Source organism: Oncorhynchus mykiss, chromosome 12 (genome assembly GCF_013265735.2).
Source record: "Oncorhynchus mykiss isolate Arlee chromosome 12, USDA_OmykA_1.1, whole genome shotgun sequence".
Lineage (NCBI taxonomy): Eukaryota > Metazoa > Chordata > Actinopteri > Salmoniformes > Salmonidae > Oncorhynchus > Oncorhynchus mykiss.
This window is the reverse complement of record NC_048576.1, coordinates 76,485,441-76,513,359: the sequence shown is the minus strand read 5'-3', so window position 1 is coordinate 76,513,359 and position 27,919 is coordinate 76,485,441. Positions and strand designations below refer to the sequence as shown.

At 44.3% G+C, this 27,919-nt stretch overlaps 2 protein-coding genes across 3 annotated transcripts in view; both read right to left on the bottom strand.

The window, feature by feature from the left end:
* Window positions 1–23,792, bottom strand: part of LOC110538962 (myosin-10) — a 64,947-nt gene extending 41,155 nt beyond the window's left edge. Inside the window, exons 1-3 of one of the 2 annotated variants that reach the window (XM_036938507.1) lie at window positions 23,636–23,792; window positions 21,117–21,489; window positions 10,461–10,617 (exon numbers count right to left, since the gene is read on the bottom strand). In XM_036938507.1, the coding sequence (XP_036794402.1) occupies window positions 10,461–10,617; window positions 21,117–21,461 (502 nt within the window). In that variant the 5' untranslated portion in view covers window positions 21,462–21,489; window positions 23,636–23,792. The remainder of the gene's footprint in view (window positions 1–10,460; window positions 10,618–21,116; window positions 21,490–23,635) is intronic. The other variant, XM_036938505.1, reaches the window with a different exon arrangement.
* Window positions 23,793–24,594: 802 nt separating this feature from the next.
* Window positions 24,595–27,716, bottom strand: LOC110538319 (probable ATP-dependent RNA helicase DDX47). The gene is made up of 11 exons (XM_021625057.2): window positions 27,534–27,716; window positions 27,103–27,196; window positions 26,775–26,963; window positions 26,610–26,681; window positions 26,306–26,496; window positions 26,070–26,186; window positions 25,816–25,962; window positions 25,547–25,684; window positions 25,356–25,426; window positions 25,131–25,260; window positions 24,595–25,043 (listed from the first exon to the last, which is right to left on the bottom strand). Exons 1-11 carry the CDS (start codon window positions 27,663–27,665, stop codon window positions 24,852–24,854), a joined length of 1,473 nt encoding a protein of 490 aa, XP_021480732.1. The 5' UTR covers window positions 27,666–27,716; the 3' UTR covers window positions 24,595–24,851.
* Window positions 27,717–27,919: the final 203 nt, after the last annotated feature.

Here is a 27,919-nt window from a genome sequence, read left to right as displayed (position 1 = left end):
TGCTGCTCCACACAGCATGCAACAACTACGGGAATGAAAGAGATGGAAGGTGGCACACATAAACACCACATCTCGGTCTACATAGACAAACAACCCTCTCCTCGTCTCCCCCCTGGGCCACGCAGCAGGAGACAGACTGGGGATCCGTTTTCCACTAATCATTTATCCCCCAGACGGATTAATGTACTCATTCCACACATTCCAGACCCCCCCTCAGGCCACCCCTTTTACCCCCTCAACCTCTCCCCTCCTCCCTCAACTAGCCCCCTGATCTCTCAACATTCCCATCTATTCCCCAAAACATGTCCAAGCCTCCCTAATCTTGAAAGGTAGGAGCACAGTGGAGCCCAAGTATGGATTGTAGTCTACTCCATTCCACTCTTCCTGCTGGACCACTCCAAAATCAAACAAGTCAAGGAGGCAGAGAAGAGAATGGTTTTATTCTGACTTCATGGGGTCTGTAGTTAGTGAAATATGATCACAGACCAGGGGAGGCAGGGTGAGAGCTGGTATGAGAAAACAGCCTCGCCGCCACTTCAACTGGATACTACACTCTTTTTCCACATCCTTCTTCCTGTTCTCTAAATTAGCTTCATAAAAGAAGTCATAAAACCCCAACAAACGCAGTGCTAATTCTAGAGCCATGGTTACCACTTTGCACACATCAGAAATCCTGAGTGATGGCCAGTATTCCCCATAACCTCGAAGGGTATAGCACTACCCAGGCCTACCCACACACACACACACACACACACACACACACACCATAGTAGAGCAGAGGCATGGATCATCTACTAGGACTAGTCATTACAGCAGTAGCAATAGAAAGAGCTGTGGCCTGTTTACTCATATAGAGCAGTCAGGATGGATTCCAGGGGTACTTAAAGCCGGAGGAAGAAAAGACTGAGTGTCTGTGTGAGAGAGAGTGAGGTCCCTGCCATGTCTGGGGTTTCTCACTGCTGTATTGTCAATGCTGCGACGCAGGGAGCCTAGCCCAATCTCAATACCCCCTCCACACACACACACACACACACACACACCACCGCCAGCCTACATTCTCAGACGGGTGAACTGGTAAACACACAATTAGATCTGGCCAGTCCTCTCTGTACCTGCTCTGTGTAACTGTCACCTCTGGGCTTCTGAGCTGTTATGATAACCCACACTAACACTGTGGAGTGCTGCTGCTGAGAGGACTGGGCCAGAGGGAGAGGCCGACATGCACAGTTCATTAAAGCAGTCACAACACAGTATGACTCTTCCTTGGTCTGAGGGGGATTCTGGTCATATATCCTGGCGGTAATGAAGAGCTCGTCAAGCCTGATGAATGTTGTAATGGAGACTGGGATTTTTTCTCTCATTTTTTAAATGTATTTGACCAGGTTTTGTCTCATTAAAATACCTACAAAGTGATACTTTCAGACCAGTTTGACACAAAGCTGAGTGTGTCAGATCAGAAGAAGACCCTCCAGTTCTGCCAGCTAGCAGTGCATTGTGGGCTGCAGTCAGTAATCAGTTATGACTGTTGGAATTCGGATGCCCATGGTTCCCCTCACCATCAACGCTGGGGTCCTGGGGCGAGGACATTCCTGTGATGTCACAGAGGGTGGCCAGGCTTCCTGGCCCACAGCAACTGGTAGGGGTAAAGGGGAGGAGGTGAGGGGGCAGAGGAGAGGGGGGGGGGCTGTAGACTGCACCCTTCAAGGCCATGGAAACCCACTGACAGTAATACATAGAGAGCAGCCAGTGCATGGTGGGACAGACTTGGCAATGCAGTGGGAAAGGTAGCATGGCGTCAGTCGACTCGGATACACAGATGAGGGCATTTTAGATGTGGCATTGTAGGCCGGAAGGCAATGTGTTGCAGTGACTACTGTAGCTACAATAAATAGCTTCCCATCCTATGAGAGAGACTACTTTTTTGGTTTGCCTCAATTACAGTGGAAATTGAGATCATTGACAGGAATGGAATAAGGGTCAGATAGAAGGTGATGACTGTTCCCTATTTAGTGGATATGACAGGGGATGGTTTGTGAAGTGACCAGTGGGACTAGAGGGAGAGAGATCCTGCACATTAAAGAAAGGAAGTCATTGTCCTCCCTCACACCTAGCGAGGCTTCCTTCCTCCCACACCTGTTGACCCCCACAGAGGGTATCAGCCACACACACACCACACTCTGCTCATACCTCACAAAGCACATTTTCCACATGCTTCTGACGCGAGGGTGAAATGAGAAACACCTGTAAATGTGTAACAGCAGTAACAGAGGCCCATCATGGGGTTCTAATGTTGCCCCGCTGCTAGTGTCAACATCCTAGGGCTTATTGGAAACTGGAATATAATGTCTCTATTCCACTGAATTCAGCACGAGCTGCTCTGAGAGGGGATATAGAGGTACAGGAGAGTGGAATGAGAAGTCGTTGTTTCAATTCAAAGGAGGAGTAGAGACGTATTACTGTTCACTGGAGGGTTAGGTGGGTCAGACAAAGTAGAAACCCATTGCCCTGACAGACAACCAGCAGCACCAAAATAGCAGGAGACACACACTCATGTTCTCAATGCTTAGGCTAGTCACAATGGAGAGGGGGAGCCACCCAGTAATACTCCTGGGACAGTCCCTGTTCAGATCCAATCCCTACGTCTGATACAGTCCCTGTTCAGATCCAATCCCTACGTCTGATACAGTCCCTGTTCAGATCCAATCCCTACGTCTGATACAGTCCTTGTTCAGATCCAATCCCTACGTCTGATACAGTCCTTGTTCAGATCCAATCCCTACGTCTGATACAGCTCATCCCTGTTTGGACCCATTCACTAACACAACAGAAAGCCATCACTGATTTAAACACGGATGCACCTCATGCTGTTTAGAATGCAGTCACCTGTAAAACAGACTGTTATTCATCCAAGCTCTTACCTACAGAGAGCCCAGTCTGGCAGAGCCCCAGCCTACAGTCATCACTGTGAGAACTACAGAATGACTCAAACCTGTCTCCACTCTTAAATATGCTGAAAACAGGTTGAGTCCGAGCATAGAACACCTGCTGCCATTGGGGGTAATACTGTACACCCAGGTAGTTGATCTGAATTCCTTGAATTGCAGATATTCCAAGGGATTTATTCCAGTGTACCATGAGGCAATCATGCAGTCCAGTCCTGTCCATACATATCCACATTCTAAGTGTGTAGTCACTGCTACATTCTCCAGACAGTGATTCAAACACTCCCTGCTTCCACAGAAATCCTCCATGTCAGAATGTATCACATTACCAAGTGACCTGGTTGTCAGTGTTCATCTGCCAACTTTCCATGCATGTCACTTTCAAATAGACATCTCCCATGCTCTCATTTTATGGAGCATTTTTACATTCAGGCACTGCTGCTACTTATCCAGACAATCCAGGCAGTTTTCCACATTTACCCTCACCCCAGAGGTCCACTAAATGTGTGTTTGTTGGGAAGAGTTGGTTGTATACTGTTCTACATGTCCCTCCTTTCCCAACCACAGAGGCTGGTGGCAGCTCCAGGGAGGGAGGGAGTGAGTGAGGGGCAGCAGCTTCAGGTAACCTCATCTCCTTGGCTCAGAATGCAGCTATCCCAGCTATGTGTGACCAATGAAAACACTTCTAGACAGTTGACGGTGGTTCTCGCTCTTCACCCACCCACCCAGCAACATGTCTCCAGTGGTGCCCTGCATGCCCAGACCGCGGGTGGATTAGTGGCATTGTGTGGCCACCCAAGACACAGGCCCCAGTAAAAAATTGGACTGACCTGCAGCGCTGGGGAAGCTGCCGTTATAACTGAGGTGGTTGAGCTTCCCTCTCTACCCTTCCAAAAACATGTTTCCATGTGATCTTATGGGAAGTTAATATGATAACATGACAACATGTGATAACATGAAACTACACTTGAAACCATGTGATCACGTGAAGTTTTCCAAAATACCTCTAACATAAACAGCAATAAAGCACCTATTTATAATAATTTATTTCCTAACAGGACTGTCATTCATAGCCATGCATGTATGTTGAGAAAACTCCCCACATCGTCAAGTGCTTTCATGGGGTCTCCATTCAACCCCGGTCTGTAATCTCAGACTCTGCTCCCTCCCACCAGTGAAACCTCTAAAAACCAGTGAACTGAGGAGAACATGTTCATGTCTCTGGTTTATTAAGGGTGCATTCTTTCCCCATATTGCAGAGACTCAACAGTTCATGGCTGTCTGAGATCAGAGATCTATGACAAGAGCCCGCCAACAGAAATACAATTTTATACTGAATGAACTCCACAGCTGTCTGCCATTAGGGGAGCATCTGCCAACATGTGTCTATATGAGTGGGATAGTGTGTGTGTACACTGCCATTTGTCTGAAACTCTAGTACATCCACCAAAGAACACAAAGTTATTTTCACTACAGAGAGAGGGTCCCTAACAGACACACCCCTATCTTCCCTGGGGTCCCCCCTTCTACCATACCCCCGTCCCGCCTGGCCCTTCACACCTGTGCTGTCACTCAGACCTGACCTTTTCCCTGCAGTCAACCCTCTCTGCCCCAACACAAGGCCCCCTTCTCCCAGGGAAGAGCCCTGTCGGTCCGAGCCTCCCCATACTGCACCCTGGCCCCTTCTCCAGGCAACACAAAGCCCCCATTGTGAGCCACAATACAGGCCCCCCCATTTCTCTCTCGTCTGCTTTGGAGTGCAGGAGCACGTCCAGACCTACATGTCAGCAGCAGGGCATGCTTCGGACGAGGGGGTCAGAGCAGAGAGAGGGAGCCTCGTCTGTAGCAGTTCCTGAGACTAAAACGTGTCGGAGAGAGAGAGAGTGTCAAACACAAACAAACGACCTGAGGAAAGGGCTACATCCCATAATAAGCACCTAGAACTATTCAAGTTCTGCTCCTGCTGACAGCTTAGGTGCAGTGAGGCCTCGGTACGGTTCGGTTGACTAACCCCCTGACTGAAGCCAGAGGACCAGAGACAGGGACGCTGTTACTGTAAATAAGGAGAGAAGAGAATGGGACTGGAGAGAGAGAGAGAGAGAGAGAGGGTGATTGGTTGAGGCAGAAGAGAGACTGGTGAATGGTCCTTCCATAGCAATGCAAGAGCCGTAGTCTGGGCTGAAGTCAGAACACAGACATTCCACACACTTGTCCTCCTGTGTTCTCCTCACAAAGGAGGAAAAGGAAGGAACCACGTTGGGGAAAGAGAGCGCACAAAGCCACCCGGTCGTATTTTTCAGTTAACAGTGCCATAACTGAAAGGGTCCCAGAAAAGCCCTGGCAGGATGAGTGGAATTTTTCCTACAATGTCCTCCGAGCCAGAACATTTTGGAGAGAAGGGGAAAAAAAGACAGAACAAAATAAGGAATGAAAGAAAATAAGAGTGGAAATTAGATTTTCTTCTCCTCTCAGGAACTGGACAGAGAGACATTATAGAACAGTGGGGGATACTTAACAGCCTGAAATGGCTTTTGAAACATCAATAGAGGCAGTCTTTCCACTCACAAATGAAATGATCTGTATAACACACTGTAAGCACTACGCAGATCAATAGTTATTTAACTGTGCAAGATACAAGATACTGTCAATATAAGGTCAGCTACTCAGAAAGTGAGCTGACACACTGTAACTCCTCTGTGTGATGTACCAGTGCGGGAATGTTATTTTGGTCACACTCATATCCATAGTGAGGCATCCCTCTTCAGGCAGCCGGACAGTCTGCACTCCGCAGTGATCTGAGGCCCATGACACTACCACAATGACTCAGTACTTAGCATGCTGCGGATCGCTAAGACAAGGGATGACCTCATTCCACAGTAGACCCCTAGGGAGTGTACACAATGACCACTATGTGGCAGGACTGGGGACAGTGGGGCAATGAGGGGGGTAGATTTGACATGGGGCCCCATTTCAAACACCTCTCATGTTGAAACTGAAAGGCAGGCTGGCCACAATGGGTGAGTGCTCTGTGCAGGGATTTTGCCTATATTTAGTTCAAGGAAAGTATGATGAGGGAGGGGGTGATTGGTCACAAGGGTTTCATGGCTATCACTGGTTAAGACACAATAATGTATGTGTGGATGGGGGTGGGGGTCACAAAAGGAAGTGAGTGACGAGACATTGGGTGAGGTGGGGGGACAGAGGTGTTGGAGTTGGACTAACCAGTAAAGCACTTGACCTACTGTATACGTGTGGCCACTGGCCAATATCATAGCACAAATGCTCATTAGAACTAAGAAGCAGGAAGGATTACTGCTCATCGCTTCAAACTGGCTAAAAAAAACTACAGACACAGACAGTAACAGTCAAAAGTTAGGACACACCTACTCAATCCAGGGTTTTTCTGGATTTTTTTATATTTTCTACATTGTAGAATAATAGTGAAGACATCAAAACTAGGAAATCATGTAATAACCCCCCCAAAAAGTGGTAAAAAAAAATATTCAAAGTTTTATTTTATTTATTTATTTAACCTTTATTTAACCAGGTAGGCCAGTTGGGAACAAGTTCTCATTTACAACTGCGACCTGGCCAAGATAAAGCAAAGTAGTTTGACACATACAACAACACAGAGTTACACATGGAATAAACAAACGTACAGTCAAAAATACAGTAGAAAAAAAATATATATATACAGTGTGTGCAAATGAGGTAAGATAAGTGAGGTAAGGCAATAAAATAGGCCATAGTGGCGAGGTAATTACGATATAGCAATTAAACACTGGAGTGATAGATGTGCAGAAGATGAATGTGCAAGTAGGGATACTGGGGTGCAAAGGAGCAAAATAAATACAGTATGTAGTTGTCCACATATTCTAGGTCAGAACTGTGCAGAGTAGTGATGCTGGACGGGCGGGCAGGTGCGGGCAGTGATCGGTTGAAGAGCATGCATTTAGTTTTACTTGCATTTAAGAGCAGTTGGAGGCCACGGAAGGAGAGTTGTATGGCATTGAAGCTTGTCTGGAGGTTAGTTAACACAGTGTCCAAAGAAGGGCCAGAAGTATACAGACTGGTGTCGTCTGCGTAGAGGAGGATCAGAGAATCACCAGCAGCAAGAGCGACATCATTGATGTATACAGAGAAGAGAGTCGGCCCGAGAATTGAACCCTGTGGCACCCCCATAGAGACTGCCAGAGGTCCGGACAACAAGGCCTCCGATTTGACACACTGAACTCTATCAGAGAAGTAGTTGGTGAACCAGGCGAGGCAGTCATTTGAGAAACCAAGGCTGTTGAGTCTGCCGATAAGAATGTGGTGTTTGACATGGTCGAAAGCCTTGGCCAGTATTGTCTCTTATCGATGGCAGTTATGATATAGTTTAGGACCTTGAGCATGGCTGAGGTGCACCCATGACCAGCTCTTGGCATTCTCTCAACCAGCTTCTAGGAGGTAGTCACCTAGAATGCATTTCATTTAACACGTGTGCCATGTTAAAAGTTAATTTGTGGAATTTCTTTCCTTCTTAATGCTTATGAGCCAATCAGTTGTGTTGTGACAAGGTAGGGGTGGTACACAGAAGATTGCCCTATTTGGTAAAATATCAAGTCCATCTTATGGCAAGAACAGCTCAAATAAGCAAAGAGAAATTTCAAGAACTTTGAAAGTTTCTTCAAGTGCAGTCGCAAAAACCATCACGTGCTATGATGAAACTGGCTCTCATGTGGACCGCCACATTAAAGGCAGACCAATAGTCACCACTGCTGCAGAGGATAAGTTCATTAGAGTTACCAGCCTCAGAAATTGGATCCCAAATAAATGCTTCACGGAGTTCAAGTAACAGACACATCTCAACATCAACTGTGCAGAAGAGACTGCGTGAAATCAGGCCTTCATTGTCACACCCTGACCTTAGAGATCCTTTTAATTCTCTAGTTGGTTAGGTCAGGGTGTGACTAGGGTGGGCAATCTATGTTTTCTATTTCTTTGTTGGCCTGGTATGGTTCCCAATCAGAGGCAGCTGTCTATCGTTGTCTCTGATTGGGGATCATATTTACCCAGCCTTTTCCCACCTGTTGTTTGTGGGATCTTGTTTTTGTGTAGCTGCCTGTGAGCAGCCCAGAACGTCACGTTTCGTTTTCTCCTGTATTGTTTTGGTGAGTTTCATATTTATTAAACATGTGGAATTCTAAGTACGCTGCGCCTTGGTCCATTCATTCAGACGATCGTGACAGAAGATCCCACCACCCACAGAACAAGCAGCGTGCCCAGGAGGAGCAGGGATCCTGGGCCTGGGAGGAAAGCCAACAGTGGAGGACATCCTGGACGTAGGACGAAATCATGGCAGGAGACAGAAGCCTTCCATGGAAGCAGGCAGAGGCAGCGAAGGAGCAACAGCGACGACGCCGGGGTTCGCGGCCACAAAGACAGCTCGTTTTCTTCTGTATTGTTTTGGTGAGTTTCATATTTATTAAACATGTGGAACTTTAAATACGCTGCGCCTTGGTCCATTCATTCAGACGATTGTGACATTCATGGTCGAATTGCTGCAAAGATACCACTACTAAAGGACACCAATATGAAGAAGAGACTTGCTTGGGCCAAGAAACATGAGCAATGGACAAATTTGTACTTTGGTTTGATGAGTCCAAATTTGAGATTTCTGGTTCAACCGCTGTGTCTCGACGCAGAGTAGGTGACCAAATTATCTCCGCATGTGTGGTTCCCACCTTGAAGCATGGAGGAGGAGGTGTGATGGTGATGGGGTGCTTTGCTGGTGACATTGTCGTGATTTATTTACAATTCAAGGCACACTTAACCAGCATGGCTACCACAATAGTGGCACTATCATTTGACAACAAGAAGGAGAGGGATGGAGTGCTGCATCAGATGACTTTGCCTCCACAATCATCTGACCTCAACCCAATTGAGATGGTTTGGGGGGCCTCCCGGGTGGCGCAGTGCTAACAGAGGATATCCTTGTCTCATCACGCACTAGCAACTCCTGTGGCGGGCCGAGTGCAGTGCACGCTAACCAGGTTGCCAGGTGCACAGTGTTTCCTCCGACACATTGGTGCGGCTGGCTTCCTGGTTGGATGTGCACTGTGTTAAGAAGCAGTGCAGCTTGGTTGGGTTGTGATTCGGAGGACGCATGGCTTTTGACCTTCGTCTCTCCCGAGCCCGTACGGGAGTTGTAGCGATGAGACAAGATATTAACTACTAACAATTGGATACCACAAAATTGGGGAGAAAAGGGGGTAAAAATGGTTTGGGATGAGTTGGACCGCAGAGAAAAGGAAAAGCAGCCAACAAGTGCTCAGTATATGTGGGAACTGACTGGGAATAAGACTGTTGGAAAAGCATTCCAGGTGAAGCTGGAGGAAATAATGCCAAAAGTGTGCAAAGTTATCATCAAGGGAAAGGGTGGCTACTTTGAAGAATCTAAAATATATTTTATTTCCCAATTTTCATGTCTTCACTATTATTCTACAATGTAGAAAATAGTAAAAAAAAAAAAAACTGTCTAGATTCTAACACAGGGACGTGGCTGCTAAGGGGGCCTGAGTCCAGCACCCTTCCCGTTACAAAGAGAATAGCTCAGTTTCTTCCTGAAGATAGCTGAAGAGGCAAAACTAGGCAAAACCAGACCCACTGAGAGACTGTACTGTTCAGAAGGCTGACGTTACTCTGAACTCATTGAAACTGAACACACACTGTATCTATTGAAAAGTGTCCCTTTCCAAGGAGCCAGAGATAGATGGAATTTCTCACTGAAGGAAGAAGATTAACAGTGAGTCGTGCATTTCCCTAGGATCACAGGTTGAGTTAATATCATCCTAAGTCTTGATCCTGGGCTCACACTCTCCAAATCCCTCAGTCAGTGGCCATCAATGTTAACAGGCTGAACTTTCACCTCTAATTAAACTGGCTTTTATCTGCAAAGGAGCCAGTGAGGTCCTGGTCCCTACCTGGGATACAGGACAGTCGGCAGGGCAGTGGACGGGCCTTAACACACTGCAGGTGGCCATTAAGGAAGGCTAATTATGTGCGCCAAGTGTTTTTTTTTAACTTAACGCAAACAAATACATGCCATGCTCTGAAATTGAGTCATTCATGTTTTGCAGACAATGTACATAACTTGCAGATAGACAGTACTCTGTGGTTTGTAAAACTACAAGCCTATTGTTGAGCTTTTACACATTACGTAGTCTATAAGTGGTACAGTATAGTCTGTCTGTCTTAGTAGATTCACATCAATAAGTAGTCTGTCAGACCCCTATGGCTAGCAGAGGCAGGGGGGCAGCTCAACCATGACTAACGATACCACTGCCTCCCTGACTCTGGAACCTCACACACTAATCTCCTGGATTATGCAGCAAAACCCACAACTCAGCAGGGCACCTGCCAGTCACACTTTATGCACGTTGCGTCGCAGCAAAAGAGAGAGACGGAAAGAGACCACTGAGGAAGGAGTTATACCTTCCAAACACTGCACAAAACAGAGTGAGAGAGGAGGTTTACCTTGGAGCATGCAGCGGTATGCTGACTCTGAAATGGCGTAGATGTGTGGTGGCATCTCATGACGCTTCTTCCCTCTGTACATCTCTATGATGTTCTCGGAGTAGATGGGCAAGTTTTTGTAGGGGTTTATCACCACACAGAACAGCCCAGAGTAAGTCTATGGGGGGGAGAGAGAAACAAAACACAAATACAGTAAATTAACAAAATAAGAGTAAGTTATGAATGCAGATTTTATCTCTAGAAGAGGTTAATATGGGACCGAAGGTTTTTCCAAGATGAGTATCCATTGTACTGTGATCTAGGGGGATAAACACTTGTTAGTCTGAGAAGTGATCAACTCTCTCCATGTGGTTGAACTCAATCATCATACATAATTCAAAATAATTACTCAATCATAAGTTTCTAACTCTAGTGGCTCTGAAGTGGTCTGCAAAATGTCAGTGCAATTGAGCGGTCATCCTTATGCTACATTTTGGTCCCTTACGTCACTATAGTGGGCAGACTGAGCATGCAGTGGCATAGAGGCAATAGTAGAAAACAGATAAAGTGAGAGAAATAGTTGTGGGAAATGCAGTCAAATGGTAGACTAGCTTATCATGAACTATCCAGTTGAATGTAAGATCTGGCAGCTCCTTACAGTGATGCCTCCCCATTAAACAGTCTGAACTCCACGCCATAGTGAGTGCCTCCTTATCAGCCCTGTGGCTAATGTTCTGAGAAATGACAGAGGCTTTGGTGGGATATTAGCTCATTCTCATGTGACTGGGGCTTGACATTCTCACTAGAGAGTGGAATGATCACATTGCAGATGCATTTATGCGGAGACTTGATTACACACAGGTGGATTGTATTTATCATCATCATATCGTCATTTAGGTCAACATTGGATCATTCAGAGATCCTCACTGAACTTCTGGAGAGAGTTTGCTGCACTGAAAGTAAAGGGGCTGAATAATTTTGCACGCCCAATTTTTCAGTTTTTGATTTGTTAAAAAAGTTTGAAATATCCAATAAATGTCGTTCCACTTCATGATTGTGTCCCACTTGTTGTTGATTCTTCACAAAAAAATTGTTTTATATCTTTATGTTTGAAGCCTGAAATGTGGCAAAAGGTCGCAAAGTTCAAGGGGGCCGAATACTTTTGCAAGGCACTGTATTTGTCAATAACAGCTGCTGGTGCGCAATGTCAAATATTAAAGAAGTCTCGAGGTATTACTCGCCTGAGGTAGAGTACTTTATGATAAGCTGTAGACCACACTATCTACGAAGAGAGTTCTCATCTATATTATTCATAGCCGTCTATTTACCACCGTCCAAACGATGCTGGCACTAAGACCGCACTCAACCAGCTGTATAAGGCCATAAGCAAACAAGAAAATGCTCATCCAGAAGTGGAGCTCCTAGTGGCCGGGGACTTTAATGCAGACAAACTTAAATCAGTTTAACCTAATTTCTACCAGCATGTCACATGTGCAAACAGAGAGAAAAAAAAAAAAAAAAAGTCAAAATCAGTCATCGGCTTCCTCAATAAGTGCATCGACGACGTCATCCCCACAGTGACCGTACGTACATATCCCAACCAGAAGCCATGTATTACAGGCAACATCCGCACTGAACTAAAGGCTAGAGCTGCCGCTTTCAAGGAGCTAGACACTAATCTGGATGCTTATAAGAAATCCTGCTATGTCCCCAGACGAAACATCAAAAAAGCAAAGCGTCAATATAAGATTATATTGAATCTTATTACACCAGCTCTGACGCTCGTCAGATGTGGCAGGGCTTGAAAACTATTACGGACTACAAAGGGAAACCCAGCTGCGAGCTGCCTAGTGACACGAACTAAATGACTTTTATGCTCACGTCGAGGCAAGCAACACTGAAGCATGCATGAGAGCACCAGCTGTTCTTGATGACCATGTGATAACTCTCTTGGTAGCTGATGTGAGCAAGACCTTTAAACAGGTCAACATTCACAAAGCCCCGTGGCCAGACTGATTAACAGGACATGTACTCAAAGCATGCAAGGACCAACTGGCAAGTGTCTTCACTGACATTTTCAACCTCTCCCTGACCGAGTCTGTAATACTGACATGTTTCAAGCAGACCACCATAGCCCCTGTGACGAAGGAAGTGAAGGTAACCTGCCTAAATGATTACCGCCCCGTAGTACCCACGTCAGTAGCCATGAAGTGCTTTGAAAGGCTGGTCATAGCTCACGTCAACATCAGCCTCCCAGATACCCTAGACCCACTCCAATTTGCTTTCTGAAAAGATTTGGCATGGGTCCCCAGATCCTCAAAAAGTTCTATAGCTGCACCATCGAGATCATCCTGACCAGTTGCATCACCACCTGGTATGGTAACTGCTCGGCATCTGACCGAAAGGCAGAGGGTAGTGCGTAAGGTCCAGTACATCACTGGGGCCAAGCTTCCTGCCATCCAGGATCTCTATACTAGGCGGCATCAGAGTTAGACTCCAGTCACTCAAGTCATAGACTGTTCTCTCTGCTACCGCAAAGCAAGCACCACTGGAACGCCAAGTCTAGGACCAAAAGGCTCCTTAACAGCTTCTACCCCCAAGCCATAAGACTGCTGAACAACTAATCAAATGGCCACCAGATTATTTACATTGATCCCCCATTTGTGTTGTACACTGCTGCTACTCACTGTTTATTATCTATGCATAGTCACTTCACCCCTACCTACATGTACAAATTACCTCAACTAACCTGTACCCCCGCACACTGACTCGGTACCGGAACCCCCTGTATATAGTCTCGTTATAGTTATTGTGTTACTTTTTATTATTATTTACATTTGTTTATGTGGTAAATATTTTCTTAGCTCTATCTTGAACTGCACTGTTGGTTAAGGGACTGTAAGTAAGCATTATACTTTAAGGTCTACAGTGTAATGCTTGGGACAAATAAAGTTTGATTTGATATGGCATAAGGACATTTCCATGGAAAAGGACCCATGAGCACCAACTTGCTAAGTTCATAGGAGCACATCAATTGGGTGTCAAATGAAAGCTAAGAGTCTATATTTTTGTGAAATTAAGACATTCATTTTTCAACCATTTTCGATACAAACAAATTGGAATAAGCTAAGACTTTGATTTCTGGTCAAACAGATGGAAAAGGTGCCAACTAATATCAACACTTATATTTCATTTTGGAGAAATTGTTCTGCCTTCTGTAAGAAACATTGCCTTGTGCCTTGGAATTCCGTTACAAAACCCCCCACATATCTTTAAGATAGGTTCTCCTTTCTCTCCGTCATGAGGAGGGAGGATAATGAATGTTAGTTAGTGTTTTCCATGATTTTTTTGTCATTAATTATTAAGTGATTAAAACTAGAATTTCCGTTACCAAAATCTGTAACGGAATTTCAGAAATCGGTAATGCAATTTCTGGAATTGAATTGGCTAAAATGGGAAATCATAGTAGTCACAAACCACAGTTGGGTTCACAAGTTTGGACAGCACAGTACTGTACAGCACAGTAAAGAAAAGTAGCATATAGTTCAGTACACTACAGCAGAGTAGACTATAATGTACTGTACTCTATTGTACTGTACTGTTCTGTGTTGTACTTTGCTCTACTGTGCTGTATTTTGATGTCCAAACTTAGATGTCTATTCAAATGCGGTCTTGTTTGGGGGCAGAGCTCATTAAAATAAATGGGCAGTGTTTAGAATAATATCCAAATACGCAAAGGAGGATTATATTTATATGTGTATGTACCTCACCATGAAGAGAATGACATTCATGTCCATAATTATGCATTTCTGTATAGTACATACTGTATCAGGGACCCATGATGAAATTCCATTACCACCATTCCGTTACTGGGTGTAGATCCACTTCAATAACAAAATTAGATTTTTTCAAACTCAATGTGTAATGTCTTAGCTGACACCCCATTCTTTCTGCATACATCATTGAATCTTACATTTTGAGCAGAGATATAACAGGGTTTTTGAAAAATGTGGAAACATGAAAATGTTACCAAAATTCGGTTATCAAACAGAGTTTTATGGTTTCTTAAATTAATGGTTTTTGTTTGGCATACATTTTAAGTGAAAGATCAGTGCAATTCTGTTACCGCCCTTATCACACACGTCAAGTACAATACAATGGGGGGGAGAGAGAGAATGCAGAGCAGAATTAGGACGAGACCGGCTGACAATCAAAATCCAGAAAAGAGACCTTAAATTCGCAATTCTCAAATCTTCTACAAAACAAACCCATCACCTACAGAGAGGTTAACCTAGAGAAATGTCCCCTAAGCAAGCTGGTCCTGGGGCTCTGTTCACAAACAGACCCCACAAAGCCCCAGGACGGCAACACAATTAGACCCAACCAAATCATGAGTAAACAAAAAGATAATTACTTGACACATTGGAAAAAAACGTACTAAAAAACAGAGCAAACTGGAATACTATTTGGCCCTAAACAGAGAGTATACAGTGGCAGAATACCTGACCACTATGACTGACCCAAACTTAAGGAAAGCTTTGACTATGTACAGACTCCGTAAGCATTGCTATTGAGAGAGGGCGCCGTAGGCAGACGTGGCATGGGTCCTCAAAAAGTTCTACAGCTGCACCATCAAGAGCATCCTGACTCGTTGCATCACAGCTTGGTATGGCAACTACTCGGCATCCAACCGCAAGGCTCTACAGAGGGTAGTGCCCAGTACATCTAAGACAGGGGTTAATTGGCATGGCCAAAGCAAGTGAAATAGATAATAAACAAAAGAGAAATAAACAATCAGAAATTAACAGTGAATATTACACTCACAAAATATTAAGCATTTCGTGACACTCACATTAACATCTGCTAACCATGTGTATGTGACAAATAACATTTGATTTGACATCTATACCAGGCGGTGTCAGAGGAAGGATCTAAAAAATTGTACTCCAGCCACCCTAGTCATAGGGTTAGGGCAAGCGGTACCGGAGGGCCAAGTCTAGATCCAAAAGGCTCCTTAACAGCTTCTACCCCCAAGCCATAAGACTGCTGAACGGCTCATCAAATGGCCACCTGGATTATTTGCAGTGACACCCGTTTTTTTTTTTTTAACATTGCTGCCACTCACTGTTTATTATCTATGCAAAGTCACTTTACCACTGCCTACATGTAGATATTACCTCGACTAACCTGTACCCCCACACATTGACTCGGTACTATACCCTCGTTATTGTTATTTTATTGTGTTACTTTCTTTTTACTTTAGTTTATTTAGTCAATCTTTTCTTAACTCTTATTTTTCTCAAAACTGCATTGTTGGTTAAGGGCTTGTAAGTAAACATTTCACCTGTTGTATTCGGCGCATGTGACAAATACAATTTGATTCGAGGTGGAAGCTGAGCTGCCAAATGTATGACCATATTAGAGAATCATATTTCCCTCAGATTACACAGACCCACAAGGAATTTGAAAGCAAATCAAATTTTGATAAACTCCCATATCTATTAGGTGAAATACCACAGTGTGCCATCACAGCAGCAAGATTCGTGACCTGTTGCCACAACAAAAGGACAACCAGTGAAGAACAAACACCGTCATAAATACAACCCATATTTATGTTTCCTTATTTTCCCTTTTGTACTTTAATTGTACATAGCTATAATATTTTGTGAGTGTAATGTTCACTGTTTATTTATCTTGTTTATTATCCATTTCACATGCCAATGAACCCCTTTGGGGAGCGGGAGAGTAAGTTCATAGAACACACAGAGGTATCTACAACACACCAAACATGACCGACGGAGCCTCTGTTTAAAAGGCTTCTAATTGTTTCAAGAACTCTCATTTCATGCCTGAGGCCCAGTGGCTCCGTTCACCTCTTCCAAGGGGTCTGGATAAGGCAATGGGCAGAGGTGACCACAATAGAAATATAACAATAAATAATTATATTTTTATGAGATCACCAAAAATATATGGCTTACTTGACCTTATCCAAAACCTCAGGGGTGAAGCCCATGGGTTGTCTATTTGTGAGCCACAAGATGCAACCCTGTCTAACAATCAGGAGTCAGCCAAGCAATTAAGGCAGAAGGATAATGACTCAGCAGCTTAGCCACCGACAAGCGGCCCTGGAGAGCATGCTCATGATGTAAGAAGAGCCCAGTCAGCCTTTTCAGGGGAATGCCTTGCCAAACACTGACAATGACATAGGGAGAGGAAGAGACAGAAACAGAGAGAGAGTAGGCTGTAAGGAGATAGAGGGGAAAGGAAGGAGAGAGAGGTGGTCTCAGTTCATCGGAGCTGGTCTGTGAGGCAGCTGAGCTGACAAGAATCCCTGTTGGTAGAGAAGCAGGGCATAATGATTCTATCAGCCTCCTCTCACTCCTAAACCTTAGGGGAGGTGAATAGGAAAAGCCAGCCCTCTGTAACTCTAACTTGAAGCTCCATTTTGTAGCTAATTAAAAATGGATTCCCTTGATCTGAAAGCAGGAGCTATTAATAGTGTGGCGGTGCCTCTGTTACGTGCAGGACCCAGGCAGCTGGCTAGGCAGAGCTACCTGGCTGCACCCACAGCAATAATCTCAGGGCCTACTGTAGCATCCCACCAGACTACAGCAGGGTCGAGATGGTTAGACACCAGACCAGGATGAAACAACAATGTTTATCTTGTTTATTCCTGATAATAACTCTATAATCACATAATCAACAGTATTGATTTAAAATAACACTTTCCTATCATACTGATTATGCTTACTTTCAGGTTAAATGTGAGTGTGTGTCAATATCGAGTTAACACTGTCAACATTGCAGGAGAGTTTTTGCGTTTAGTTTTGCCATTACTCTGGGTAGACCTACAATACCTTATGGATGCATAATTTGTCTCCAGTCACAAATTCAGTTACGTTGCATAACACAAATAAATGCATTCTGCAGTACAGTCTACTCAGGAGGCCTCTCTTTCTCCCTCTCACCAAAATGTGAATCCCCCTCCCCTCACCTCCCCACTCTCCCTCCCTCTCAGGAGGGGTTGGAGGCAGCAGCCTCTTCAGCGGAGGACGGAGTGGTAGGCCAGGCCTGCTGCTGGAGGGAGTGGGTCAGGTTTAGCCTGCTCTCCATGCACCATGCTCCAGGGAAGGGGATATTTCCACTGTGAAATCGGATCCGGGGATGCAGTGGCTTAGTAACAGCTGAGAAACCCACAGGCAACAGCAGACATAACAGTCGCTTGCATCTGCCATTTGGAATTAATAGCACCCCGACTGCAGCAAGGTGAGGACGGCCTAGTCCATTGATCTGAGGAGAATGACCTTGACAGTGCATATACATTAAAGCTAATAACCCTTCAAAGTATCCTTTGAAATAGGATCAATACTCTTTGCGCAGACATATTGAATGAAAATGAGTGTCAAGCTAATAGCAGGGTGTTCAACTATCTTGATTTGATAATGTAATGGGCTTTTAACATAATCATATTAATAATACCTGGGGAAACTGAAAGAAAGATAGCTATGCCTTAGGTGGAATTGTGGCATATACTGTAAATGCATGGCACTAACGTTACATAGCTCTTAACCCATGCCCTTAACCACCAGCTTAAACACAAAGCTACTCAGAAATTCTCAAAACAGAAGATTTTTTATAAAATAAAGAAACTGTTGCTCACTCTTTCTGGATAATTTAATTCAAAAATAACCACTGATGACTGCATGATGATCCATGAAAAGCCTGGTGCTGGTTTGGTATCCATGGAGTGTGTGTGTGTTTATGTGTGTGTGTGTGTGTGTGTGTGTATGTATGTGTGTATGTGTGTGTGTGTGTGTGTGTGTGTGTGTGTTTGCCAAGTTCATGATAACACCTAAGATGTTTACATGCAAAATAGTTCTCCATGGAACAATGGCAATGCCATGACAACAACAAAAGACTCAAGATATGACTATGTGGGAGGCCTGAACACAATGCCACTCTTGAGAGGGGGTTAATGTACCCTTTATGCATGCACATAGCGAGTGAAAGCTTGTTCTTGAACCTCAATAAAGAAACATATCAGCCAAACAAGAATGACAAGACAGCTAATTAGTGGGGGTTTTCCATTAGTGATACCACCTACATCCTGTCAACCAAGAAGGAGCTGGCCTCCACAAGTACAGAAGCTCAGCCAAGACTGCAATAAATTTATTCAATGTTTGGACAATCAAACATTTGAAACACCTAAAGAAGTGCAGGAATATGGTTATTGGCATTGGGCAGAGCATTAGGACCGAGAAAAGAGAAATCGTAAATTAGAGAGTGAGTGCAGGAAAGGAGACAGGACAGTCAGACACATTGCAATGAAGTGGGCGGGAGACAGACGGACGCTGTTTTCATGAAAGAATGCTGATGCTTTCTGACAGCTGGGGATTATATGCTGACACAAAGGCCTGGTTGTAGCGTCGCTAGCTAGCGTTCCGGTTAGCCTGTTACCCACTGGACTGGCTCAACTCCCTGACTTCACATGGAGCCAAGGCTACGCCACCAAGCCATACTGGGGCCTCACTGAGGGACTGACCACAACGCACAGAGCCACATTACCCAGGGGGCTCCCTCTGCACGCCTACCCTAGCTCAGACACACAAAGCCTGGGGCAGCAGCGTACAGCGCAGCTGGGGATGGGTTATGCCCCACTGTGGGGGGAGGTCACCTCCTGGGGCTGGGGCACTCTCCCACTGACACAAACATGTTCTTCATTTATGTCACGCCTACTCCCTTCCCGCTCTCCGGCGCTCATTAAAAATCCTACAATGTGATTTTCTGGATATTTTTTCCTCATTTTGTCTGTCATAGTTGAAGTGTCCCTATGATGAAAATTACAGGCCTCTCTCATCTTTTTAAGTCAAAGAAATTGCACAATTTCAATTGACGGATTTCCTTATTTGAACTGTAACTCAGTAAAAACTTTGAAATTGTTGCATGTTGCGTTTATATTTTTGTTCAGTGTAGTTTAATTTTCACTACAGCCATTATTCAACAACACACAGATGAAGAGAGCCTTCAAGAAACATGGAGAAACATAAAGCTACTATCTAGTGGAATTCGTCATCAAGCCTGGTAAAGAAGATAAATCAAAAAGACTGCAGTTCCTCCAGAATCCCCGTCACCATGACTTAGGTGATAACCAATCCACATTCTATTCCTGGAACGCATGTCACTAAATGGGTCAAGATGACGAGGATACACTGTATATAGGACATCATTAACTAGACCCATCTGCACTGAAACATAGCTGCAGATAACTCCACAAACAATGAAAGCATGCAATTTAAACCAATGCAAACTCGGACGTTGGATTTTATTGCACGTGTGCTTAGATAAAAAAAAAGTTTACGGACTACAGAATGGAAAATAGTGATGGGATACCAACAGCAAGAGGTAGCTTTAAAATCTCCCTAAATGAGTGACATCATATACATCACTGACACTATCTATCATCTAATGGAATTCTGGGATTGTAGGAGGTCTTTTCTACAGACGGCTTATGTGTGAGAGGACAAAGGCTCCCGACCATAAAGATGAACCAGACCTAATGCAGCCGGTCTGGGCCATAGAGCACAGCAGCAACTGTGACAGGAGGTGGGCCAGTGCCTCTCCCAGTCTGCCACCCTGCCCTGGGGCTCCACAGTCAACACACAGGGCCAAATGTGTTGGCTTTAATACCCAGGGACCCCACTGAGATGAGAGAGCCCCACAGACAGCTCAGAGATCAAACAGGGCAACCACGAGGAATGGGGTCATACAAACAAACTGACCCACCAATGTTTATGGTAGAAATGTCACCTACAAAGGTGAAAGTAAAGAAGATGGCAGATAATATAGATACAGAGAGAGAACTTACCATCGGTCTGAACTATCTGGAAACGGTTATAGAGTATGATCAGTCTTTGTGTGTTTTTTAAACTTCAATCAAGCCACAAGACAGTGGTGTATCCAAATACCCATACTAAATAGTATGCGAAAAAAACGAAAGTGTTATAGTATATGCAATTTCTAAAATAGTACTCCAAATGAGTCATCTCATTGCGTTAACTGATTGCGTTAACTCCCGCCATTCGCTCATTTTGGTACAGCAGTCAATTTATCTGATTATCAGCTGTTGTCAGACACGTGAGTCAGAAAAGACAAGTGAATTCTACTAGATCAAACGTAAAAATCAGTATGCAGTTTATGTGTGTAGTACTTATTCAGACACAGACCCTGTTTCCTCAGAGTTCCCCAGAGGTTAGGTTCTGTAGGTGAGCCAGGCCCTCTCAACATTATCAAGAGACCAATACATGGGATTCTGTGGTCTGGGTCTCATTTAAGATATGCGTCGCCAGAGTTGCTGAAAAACAGCTAAAATATTGAACTATTGAGCAATGTCTGTTGTGTGCATTATGTGTGAGTATGGTTGAATTTGCTTTCTAGGTGAATAGATGTATAATAAGAATACACTCAGAAAAAAAGGTGCTATCTAGAGAAGCTAACAGGGTTTTCAGGCTGACCCCATAGGAGAACCCCTATGTAGAACCCTTTTTCGTTCCAGGTAGAACCCTTTCCACAGAGGGTTCTACATTGAACTCAAAAGGGTTCTACCTGGAACCAAAAAGGGTTATCCTAACCCTTTTGCAACCCTTTTTTCTAACAGTGTACAACAACACAACCACTCACATAGATGAGGCCAGAGTAGTAGCGGTCCTTGAGGTTGTGCAGCACCGAGGCCTCATTCAGGCAGGTGAGCTCGGCCATGTCTTCCACCTTGCTGAACTTGGGCGGGTTCATCTTCTGGATGTCGTCCTTATTGACAACGGCCTTCTTGCCATTCTCGGACAGTTCCACCACCACCTCCTCTCCCCGCTCCTCCTTGATGCTGGCCGCCTCAAAACCATGACGCTCTGAAGGGATCCACACCACCTTCTTGGCTGTCCAGTCGGCCTGTGTGGCCGGGTTGTAGACCACAGCGCGATCCACAAACAGGTACCGCTCCGGGTCCTCCAGCCCACTTCGATGAGCCATTTTGGGGGTACCAGACAAAGAGTGCCACCTGGAAGAGGCAGAGACAGGCAGAAACTCAGTATAACAACATGTTTGTCATGAAATGTTAAGCACTCTCAGGCATGCCACTTATCAAGGTTGCATTCCTTTGTGACATTACAGCTACCCCCTTTTCAAGCCTAGATGTAGCCAGCAGATCCGACCCGCTTGCTTACAGTTGCACTGGGGTCGGACAGCATTCCTGTGTAGATTAAGACACCGTGAAGCCGGCACGAATATGGCTCGGAAAACGCACCTCAATCCAAGGATGAGAAAAGCATTGCACTCTGAGAATTGTCCCATTATCCCAACTGTTACACCGAGAAGACTGAACTACTGCTAGTTTTTACGGAAAGCTGTCCTTTTCGTCCTCATGCTAGGTAGAAGAAGCCACAGCAGCCATTTTGGAAGGTGTGTTTCTCGAGCCATATCGCACATCGGCTCTGCGAGATATCAAGGGTTTCCCAAACTTGGTCCTGGGCCACCCCCGGGGGCACATTTTGTTTTTTTGCTGTAGCACTCACAGCCGATTCAAATAATCAAAGCTTGATGATGAGTTGGATATTTGAATCAGCTGTGAATTTGGGAAAACCTGTCTTAAACTATATAGGAATGCGGTCTGACCCTAGCGCAGCTTTAAGCAAGCTGTCAGATCTGCTGGCTAGCCTAGGTGGGGACATTTTACTCACCTGTATCTTATTTTCAGGAGGTTATGAAGGGTTATGAAGGGAGGCACAGTGCAAAGTTGCATAATTTTACATGCTTACAAAAATGGATGAGATGAGTCTACTCTGCTGCACAGCACTAGGCCTAGCAATGGATAACAAATGGTAGCTAGGTAGCCTAAGTGCTTTCCAGAGCAGCCCAGAATTCTCGCAGGTTCCCCACTCTCTGAGGGCTTGACAGAAAGCTGATCAAATCAAATGTATTTATAAAACCCTTCTTACATCAGCTGATATCTCAAAGTGCTGTACAGAAACCCAGCCTAAAACCCCAAACAGCAAGCAATGCAAAGGTGTAGAAGCATGGTGCCTAGGAAAAACACCCTAGAAAGGCCAGAACCTAGGAAGAAACCTAGAGAGGAACCAGGCTATGAGGGGTGGCCAAGTCCTCTTCCGGCAGGGTCAGATAATAATAATCACAGTGATGTTTCCAGTTTTCAGGGATACAGTATTCAACATAAATGTAGGGACTATTTTTAAGGATGCTACATTATGGTACAGGTTACCCAACGTCCTCATTGTTTCTTTATTTCTCACAGGTTATACTTTAAACGTTTTGAAAGCTAACTGCAGTACGACAAAAGTGTGTTTCTTGTGTATGATATTGGTTTCCGCCACACTGTATCAGATATTGGACAGAGGACACAGATGTTTGTTACATTGTATCTGTACACGCCAAATAGGCCTACAGCATCATTGCTTTTTACAGCAGAATTTATCACACGTTCCTCATCCAAGTAGACGTGTGCAGCCAAACATTGAAAGCAATTCCTCACCTTCAGGTGGAGTATTCATCGTGTTGAACAAATGCATTCAGAATAAAGTAAGTGCCAAACAGAACCCACTTTTTAAAAACGTTTTTGTTGTTGATTTGCCTGACAGGCTGCCTACATTGACTCGTTTAATAACGCGCGTCTTACGCTGACTTGACTAGAGCCATCTCGCGCGCTGGTGTAACGGTGTTGTGAATGGGACGCAATCTGTCCACACATGACAATCAACATGGACAATAAACATGTATTTATTAGAGCAGCAGTTCCCCGAACAACCTATATCGCTATTATAGATCACATAGATTCAGATAGCTGCACGTTATCTGACATTTACGATCACTTTGATAACAGAAACCATCTGAAATCATGCAGAGAGCTCTACTGGTCAAGGGAGTCAATTTTGGTGTAGCAACAACTCCAAAGTCCTAATTTCTATTTTATTCAATTAAAATCTTCAATAAATATAACGCAATATATGCCTTTAACATATTTTAATTCAACGTATCTGGGTAATCAATAGTTCTGAACATAATATAACGACATCATTGCAAGTATTTCCACAGTTGCGCTATGTAGCCTAAATCCATCTAGCCGGACAGTCTTCAAGCTGCTAATGTAACTATGCAGAATACAATTATTCCTAAAAGAGCTGGTAATTTACCTGGTGGTGAGAGAAGAAACGAGGACAACGGTTCACACGAATAGACCGACCTCCCTCTTTAATATCACTTTATGGAACAACACAACTGATATTCAGGCATCTATCTAGGATTTGGTTTGCACCAAAGACACTGCCCCTATGGTGGGTCCCCTCAACCGAACAGATCTGACAGCTGTTACTCCGCCCACGATGGGTTGTGCAGACATAGATATTGACCAATAGATCAGCTCCTCCGAATTCAATAGCTCATTGTGATGCTTTACGTGCTATATTTTCTAAAGTGTTGATATCCTCTGAAAAACAGACGTCTAATGATAAACAAATACAAATCATGTTTTATTCTGAAGCCACATGAGGTGAATATAATATCAAGCTGTGAAAGTCTATACACGGCACACACCTACTTGATGCGGCTAAAACACAATTGGATTCGCACGCTGCAGTCTCTGCTACCCTCGCCTCCTATTGGCTAAAAACAGAGAAAACCCAACTATTTTTAGAGGAATTATTTCTGGTCCATCGTTTCACCTGTTCCCTGACACCATTTTCAACCGGACCCTCGACATTAAAAAAAAAGTTTACTAATACATTTTCTTTCAATTAAATCATTATGCTCAGTGCACGAAATAATAATGCACGTCTTTGTTCCTTCAGTCATTAACACGCTGTTGATGCAATGTTCATTTTGTATGTTCGTTAGGTATCGCATGGAGAGATATTTGACATGGTACAAATGTTACAATAAACTGCCACAGTAACTGGTTAGATATCATGCATGATATGCGACACCCCCATCTTGTGTCCAAAGTGGTGGGGCTTCTTTGTACCATTATCTTCCTGGAAATATAGGTCATTGTCTATTTTTTCCCTGTTTATGTCACCTGCATTGCAAATATACATTCAAAATATTGAATGAAATATTTAATAAAAATTCACAATGTTATATTATAATATCAGGATTCCATTCATGTTGAACAAGCTTTATTATCAAATTGTGAATACAACTCACTGAAAATGGTCTTGATTTTACATAAACATTTTATTACAAATGGAAAGATTGATTAGTAAATTGAACAAGTCATTGGTAATTAAATAGCCTGTCTCGGTGATGTGGTGGTTGTAGAGGCACCTGTTAATAATCAGATGTTTTATATCAAGGAGAAAATGACATGCTTTCTGACAATATGTACAGTATTGTGTTATTCTACTGACACCTTTAACGTCCACCTCTCCATGCTGCTCCGCCACGGTTTTTTCCTCCTCCTCCCCCTCTGCCACCTCCTCTCCCCCCCCCTCCGCCACCACCAGCGCCGCCTCTTACTTTCTTCCTCACACCGCTGGACTGCTCTGTGTCATCCCCCTCTTCTCCTCTGGGCCGCTTCCTCTTTTCTCCTTGTTCCTTCATTTCCTGAGAGGGAAAGAGGTTATCGTGACTGACTTTAGAGCTCTTACAATGGATGACGACACTGCTGAAAAGACACTGATTGAGACTCACAATTCTGGCGAATCGCTGTGCCTCGCTCACTCTCTCCACCAGCATCATCACTTCCTCCTCCTGCGTGGGGAAGGCAGGCAGCTTCTTGCCAATCAGAGTTTCGATTCGCTGGAACAGCTCCACATCATACCTGAGAGGTTAATATGTCAATCAGAGGAAAATATTTGGACGAAGTCACCAATTTCAATAGGATTGGTTGAGATCGAGCATAAAGGTGGCCCTTACTGTGTGACAAATGTGATGGATTTTCCAGACCGTCCTGCTCTGGCGGTACGCCCCACTCTGTGGATGTAGTCCTGAGCGCACACACACACAATTAAACACCACTAAACTAGCTCAGTTGGGTCATAATTTGTGATAACATTGAAGAGACTGCACAGACCGGGGAGAAACATCCACACAAGCAAGATTGATACCTTTGAGTGGGTTGGGATGTCGTAGTTAATAACACAGTCTACATGTGGAATGTCCAGTCCTCTTGATGCCACGTCCGTCGCCAGCAACACAGAGCGAGACTTAGACTTGAACTTGTTCAGCGACCCCAGACGTTTGTTCTGACCAACAGAGAAAGACATTTATACTTTCTTACATGCAGATTTCTCTGATGTGTAAAACATTTGGAAGTGTTAGTATGATATGTGGAGTATGGTGGTAGACAGTAGTGTGTTTGGATAAGGGGGGGTACCTGACTCATCTGCCCATGCAGGGGGATGGCAGTGATGCCCAAGTTCCTGAGCAGCAGTGCCACACGCTGGGCATTGTTACACGTACTGCAGAAGATCATGAAGGAGTTCCCAGCCAGCTCGTTGATGATGGACACCAGGTAACAATCCTGGAGACACAGCCAGTTAACTTACAATCCAACACTAACCATACACAGCTTCTGACTTCTCAGAGACAAATGACCTTGATACCATTAGAACATCAAACTTCAAGTACCTTGTATTTGGAGGGTATGAAGACATAGTACTGCTGAAGTTTTTCTACTGTTGAGTATTTGGTGTTAACGGCACATTTAACTGGATCCTTCAGAGCTGCTCTCTGCAGCTTGGCGACCTTGGTAAATATAGAAGACATAGAAGGGTTAGTGTGACAGGCCAGGTGTTAGGGATACTCTGACAAGTCTCAAATGAAAAGCTAAAAGGAATAGATAAAAGGGGCTATTACGTGGTTACCTTTTTGGTCATGGTGGCAGAAAAGAGAAACGTGCGTCTGTCTCTGGGAATAACCTTTAGGATCTTGTCCACCTCAGTCTCAAAGTCCATGTTGAGGATCCGGTCTGCCTCATCCATCACCAGGAACTTCAGCGCTCGCAGCGAGAAGCCTTTGGTGTTCTCTAAGTGGTCTATCAACCGCCCGGGGGTGGCTGTTATGACATGCACGGTGAATACACAGTTAGTATCAACCAGAAATGCACTTAAAAGATGGTACCATATTATGCAACTGAAAGGGGTAGGTTGGATTAAGTTATTTTCTCACCAATGACAATGTGAGGTTTCTTGGCCAGGACCAGGGATTGGGACATCATGTCAATTCCTCCAACGATAACAGCTGAAACAGAAAAAAAGACGAGTTAAAACAACAGTCACATGACACTTGAGTTCCTTCACATATATGTTTCTACTCCTTCCAATGCCCACGTACCGGTCTTGACTCCGATGCTGGAGCCCAGGGCCTCAAACTGTTCTGCTATCTGGAAAGCCAGCTCTCTGGTGGGGGTGAGTATGAGTGTATGCAGCCTCTGAGCGGAAGCGAGGAGTGACTGCAGGATGGGCAGAGCAAACGCACCTGTCTTCCCTGAGCCAGTCTCTGCCAAGCCAATTACATCCTTTCCTGAGAGAGGAGAGAAGAAAGTGCATTGTGAGTGTACAAACAGACATGAGACCTTCCCCCGAGAGGACAGGTCTTTACCAACCATTTTATACATGGCACAAACAAGAACATTCACCCCCTTCCATCCAACTGAACTCACCTTGTAAGGCTACAGGTATGGCCTCGACCTGGATCTTTGTAGGAGTCTTCCATCCCAACTGTTCACAAGCTTCGCACAGCACTTCAGTTACACCCTATATTAAACAGATGCATGCCATTGCAGAAATATGTAAACATATAATATACAGAATATACAAAATATGGAGTTTATGTTACACATCTACACACATCGCATGGCTGAATGCGCGCCCCATTTTTAAATGTCTGTCAATGACATCACATCATCTCAAAGCTGTACCTAGCTATCATCAGTAGGATGCTGAACTGTATGTTGGTGGTTGAAAGACAGTTAACTTGCTAACTTATCAGCGGTAGGTTGGTTTGTTGATGTGCTGTTTTAACTAAGGTTAGCTCGCTTCCAAGCCGGCAAGCTTATACACCATTTCAATTTAGCTAGCTAACGTTACTCACCAGATCCTTGAAGGTCTTCAATTGTTCATCATTTTCAGCGATATTAACGTTACTGTTATCATCATTACTCGAATCTCCATCCTTTGCGTCATCTGTTTTTATCCCAACAATTTTCTTCGAGTCGTCCGCCATGCTTGTTTGCCAACGTGCCGTCTACGCTAAAGTGCGCATGTACGGAAATGGATAAGATTTCATGCTAGGATTTCTGGGACTTGATGTTCCCCGTTGAATTCATAAATCGTTCAAATTAATTGCAATGTTTAGACCACATTCAGTTGTCAAACGTTGCAGATAGAAATGCCATGAATAGAGCTGATGTGATTCCTTAGCCTAGTTCTTCCATCTGAATGTTCCAAAACGTTGCATCGTGCTGAACGAGCCTGTTC

Excerpts from the sequence above, each read along its gene's own strand:
- LOC110538319 (XM_021625057.2), bottom strand. The coding sequence starts at position 27,665 with ATGGCGGACGACTCGAAGAAAATTGTTGGGATAAAAACAGATGACGCA. Across the intron at positions 26,682-26,774 it reads CAGCATCGGAGTCAAGACCG|CTGTTATCGTTGGAGGAATT; the intron begins GTACGTGGGCAT and ends TTTCTGTTTCAG. Across the intron at positions 25,427-25,546 it reads ACATCCCAACCCACTCAAAG|GACTACATCCACAGAGTGGG; the intron begins GTATCAATCTTG and ends GTGTGCGCTCAG.